The sequence below is a fragment of the Dendroctonus ponderosae genome, unplaced genomic scaffold, assembly GCF_020466585.1.
Source record: "Dendroctonus ponderosae isolate FM_Combo_2020 unplaced genomic scaffold, Dpon_F_20191213v2 Dpon_F_20191213_11, whole genome shotgun sequence".
Taxonomy (NCBI): domain Eukaryota; kingdom Metazoa; phylum Arthropoda; class Insecta; order Coleoptera; family Curculionidae; genus Dendroctonus; species Dendroctonus ponderosae.
The window spans coordinates 1,180,555-1,185,441 of record NW_026017213.1 but is presented as its reverse complement, the minus strand read 5'-3'; the positions used below and the strand labels follow the sequence as shown (position 1 = coordinate 1,185,441).

General features: G+C 37.7%; 1 protein-coding gene across 1 annotated transcript in view; it reads left to right on the top strand.

The window, feature by feature from the left end:
- Positions 1-3,211: 3,211 nt before the first annotated feature.
- LOC109536056 (neprilysin-2) overlaps positions 3,212-4,887 on the top strand; it is a 50,521-nt gene continuing 48,845 nt past the window's right edge. The window contains exon 1 of the mRNA XM_019902127.2: positions 3,212-3,454. Within this exon, the coding sequence (XP_019757686.1) occupies positions 3,423-3,454 (32 nt within the window). The 5' untranslated portion in view covers positions 3,212-3,422. The remainder of the gene's footprint in view (positions 3,455-4,887) is intronic.

Genomic DNA, 4,887 nt, shown 5'->3' with positions numbered 1-4,887 from the left:
AGCAGAAAGTTGTGACTCTTCGGTATCACAAAGTTTCGATTTGCTGCCATCATCAGCGCTTCATTGAGAATGTTTTCAAAATTTTTTGCAAATTTTTCGAACTGCATGCGAAGGAATAAAGTCGCATTTTTAAGGAGACAAAGAGGCGAATTTCTCCGTCATTGGCGTTTTAGTGACCAAATTCAACTGATTAGTCCATTCTGAAAAATAATTTAATGATTTTTCATTCGCGTTAAACAAAATTTCCAAACAAATTAATTCTTTGTTACCAAGAAGGTTAGTTAATGGCTGCAAGAGAAAAAGTAAAATCGCATTTTTCGGACCATAAAGTTTTAATTCTTCGCTATTATCGTTCGTTCGATTCGTTATCGGGCGATTTTTGATATCCAGGGAATTCGGATATTTTCCAGTTTGTTGAATGCAATATTTTCAAAAAAATAATTATTTAGTAACCAAAAAATCCAGTTAATCGAAAATTCCTTAAGTGGAAACGGCAAAGTCACGTTTTTGGTACCACAAAGTTTCGATTTTACGCGATCATCAGGGATTTATTGAGAAATTTTTTAAATTCGACCCAGTTTTAGACAGAGTAGCGTTGAAATGTATTGCACCCAAACTAAAAAAACAAAATAGCCAACGAGGAAAATTTAGCTTAGAAAGAGCAAACTCGATTCTCAAGTTCCAGAAACATTTCGGTTTTCTAGGTTCATCATCATCAGGTATTTTCTGTAAAATTTCGATTTAAGTTTCGCTTTTGTTAGAAAGCGATTTATTGATTAAGGAACTGAATTTAAATATTTTATTGCTTTTGCCCCAAACCCAGTTGTCTCAAAGTCCTCAAGACCGACAGGTTTTAAAGATAGTAGAATTTAACTTTTAGAATTAGAATTTAAAGGTTCTTAAAAACTCAATTAGTTGCTTCAAAATGGGTTTTAAAACTTCATTCATTTTTTGCAAAAAAAACACTCAATTAGTGTTACTATTAAACACCCAAAATCCAAGCGATTTCCAAAACGTTGGAGACGCAAGTTATATGCACTACTTTTGTACACCTCTAGTATATCTTAGCTTAGTCAGTTCCAACCTCAGTACTTATATATTTGCTGATTGTGCTTTTATTGTTTACCTTCGCAGTTGTATGACTTAGCTTTATGATTCTGTTCGAGACCTTTGTCGTGGTCAGATCTTTGTATCAGTTGCTCTGAATAAAATTGTCTTTTTTAAAACAGTTTATTACGGTGTTGATTCATAATTCGCAGCTCGATTTGAAAATCCTACTAACTTTTGCCTCAACACGCCAAGTTTTAAAGACAATTCATCGGGTTTAAAGACACGAAACTTTACGATTTTCAATCAAACTCCGTTAGAAAGTTATTTCGTTGCTCGTAACGGAGCTTAAAGATTTCACTCATTTTCGCCAAAACACTCTCACCTCAGATTATGCATTAAAAGCGCGAGGATTTAAAGACAGTTCAGGAGATTTAAAGATGTGAAACTTTACGATTTGCAATCCAACGTCGTTAGACAGTTATTTCGTGGCTCGTAACGGTGCTTAAAGATTTCACTCACTTTCGCCAAAACACTCWCACCTCAAATTCATTAAAAACGCGAGGATTTAAAGACAGTTCAGGGGATTTAAAGATGTGAAACTTTACGATTTGCAATCCAACGTCGTTAGACAGTTATTTCGTGGCTCGTAACGGTGCTTAAAGATTTCACTCACTTTCGCCAAAACACTCTCACCTCAAATTCATTAAAAACGCGAGGATTTAAATACAGTTCAAGGGATTTAAAGATGTGAAACTTTACGATTTGCAATCCAACGTCGTTAGAGAGTTATTTCGTGGCTCGTAACGGTGCTTAAAGATTTCACTCACTTTCGCCAAAACACTCTCACCTCAAATTCATTAAAAACGCCAGGATTTAAATACAGTTCAGGGGATCTAAAGATATAAAACTTTAGGATTTGCAATCCAACGTCGTTAGACGGTTGTTTAGTGGCTTGTAAAAAAACCCATTAGGAACGCCAGGATTTAAAGAGGCGAAACTTTGCGATTTGCAATTCCAAGTCGCCGAAAAAATCGTTAACTGACTTTAAAGACTTAGGGTCTAGGAACTGCACGATTAAAAGACTGTTTAGTGGATTTCAGCAGAGAAAAGTGGAAGATTTAGAATGAAAAAAACTTTAAAACACGTTGCTGGATTGAAAGAAATCACGCCCTTTTGCTTAAATGCCCGACATTGAAAGACTTAAAGTTTGCTGGATTTAAAGATAGAAAACATTGTGGTTTTCACTTGCGAGTTTCTTTCAAGTGACTGAGTGAATCCCATCTGGATTTAAATGCAGTGGACTGGAGGATCTCCATTTAAGTTGGATTGCGCAAAAACCGCCGGAAATCAGCTTGCTTTAAAGATACTTTGCTGCAGTATTGCGCGGTTTAAATGTTGTGTATTTAAATGCAAATAAAGACTGTTCACTAGATTTAAACCTAATTGCTATTCAAGATTTAAAGATATCAATTATCCGCCCACTCGTTAACACATTGAACTTTAGGTTGACTTAACGATAAACCGGAAGTTGATTTAAAGACATTGCGGTTGAACCGAGTTGAATATTGGGTGTGCGAAAAAGTGCATAATGGGAATCAGGAAAACCTTCATCAGGCTTTCCTGGAGAATTTCGCAAACGAATTGAACGAAAAGGTTTGTTAGTAAACAGAAGGACCATCTCGTCGTAGCTAGAAGATGCAATTTTGCTTTGCTATTGTGTTTTTGAACAATTAAAATTAAATGATCGAATTAGTAGTTATTCAATGTGTTCCAAGCATGTTATTTGTGGACAAATTAATATCTAAACGGTCTCAGACGGTCAAATGTTTACGTAACTTCGATAAACTAATGAATTTTGGACGTGAATTCAAATCCCAGATGTTCTTGAGCCATTTCTCCACTCCTTGGACGGGAGCTCCTAATAACTGCGTTATTTTAATTTAAATGAGTCATCGACGCCCAAACCTGGAGTTAAGCGATTACCCAGAAAGATGCTGATCGGCTGGAAAAGCGATTCAGACATGGACGATGTTCGCATCAAACAGGATGATAATGTGGCTTCTTAGCGCGATGGTACCTGCACCCAGCTGGCCAAGAAGGTACCACGAGTTGTTTTTGGAGCAACAGCTGCGAGTGGGGAGAATGAGAATGTTATAAAGCCAACCGCTACGCTTTTACCAACTTTTAAACCGGGCAAATTCAGAATTTTCACTTCCGAGAGTCGCGCGACGACCACGATGACCGGCTGATCGAATAGAGAAAACGGAATCGCGTGTGTTTTTCTTCGGTTTCCCGCTTTCAGTTTTCCACGCGACATTTTTCTCCCATTGGGTTTCCCAAGTGTGCTGTGCGTTTCCTAGCCGATTTTCACCATGACCGCAGGCCTGAAGCAGACTGTGATCAAGTAAGTGTTCATTTTTGCGCTTCCAAGCAAGGGTTTTAAGGGACTCACTGCTTATCATCGAGTGCAACTATTTTTATGGTTTTCATGCTAATGCAACTAGGAAGTATTGAGGCCAATAGATAAACCACCTGCGATAAGCAACTGAAACGGATATTTTATACATTTCAACGCGAATACAAGGCTTCAATAATCGACATAAATCCGTACTGCAAACAACTTCGCTCGCAAATTACTGAGCGATGTTCCAAAGTGTTAAGTCTTGAGTCAATAAGCCAGGATTGTGGATGAATGCAAGTCTGTGTGAGATTTTTTGCCACGCCACTGTTGCAGCAACACCCTGTATATTGCGATAATTGTTTTCTCGATTACGGTGATTTATCGTTCCCTACAATAGCGGACATTAAGTGGCAATCAAACGACTGGCAGAATCACGACTTATTATTATAAAAAAAATAAAAAATTGATTGCCAACAACGCAAAATAAATGAATTTTTACGGGATTGCTGGCAATCGGTTACGGGAAATCGTTTAAATTGAGCAAATACGGTTCTCTCGAAGGATACGAAGGTGCAAATTGGTTTTCGCCATGAATTAACACCAAACTAAATCGTTCGGCAAAAATCTGCAAACTGAGTGCGCAAACAATAACAACAATCAGCATTTAGTGTGCCATTATTCGGGTGTTTGCCTCGATTTAGAGAAATCTGGGCGATGAGCAATGTTTATTAAAAAACCAGTGCTCACAACACACATTTCGGTCAACTCTCAACATTTAGTTCAGAAACGAAAGCTCTTGGAAAACGGAGTTTTTCCTTTATTGACAAACGTTTCACTTCACAACAGTCCATTAGTGGGATTTTTCATTTTTACGAGATTTAACCTGTTCAATGGCTGTTAAAAAGGAAACATTTGCGGTTTCAAACCGTAGAAATTGAGATCAGATTAATAAACTTCATCTTTTTTTCGCGAGCTTGTAACTGAAGGGCAGCAAACAACTGGGAAACAGCGCAAAAATAACGGAAAGTTGCGTTATTTTTACAGGTCACAAGAAAGCACTTGCCTCGTTTGAGCAGCTGAAATTGGCTTTTTTGCCCTCTTTTCCACATGTTAACCAACTGCAGCTATAAGGGCACGTGCACACCGGCGACCGAGCTGTGTGGTAATTAGAAGAGCGAAAAAAGTCAAAAGATGGTCACATGATGTTCATCTATCTCTTCGTAACTGAAAAAATTCTGGAAACGCCCAGAAATTTTCTTTTATAGGGCCGTTGTCCATGCTGAAAGCAGCGCATTTTCTCTTGAGTGATTTTATGACCCGGATTGTGGGATTTTTCGCGTTTTCTTGTCAAATTTTTGAAAAATTGGTGTTCTTCAACGACTATCCACTCGCCTTAGTAACTGAAAAATCCTGAAAACTTTCAGAAATTGCCTATG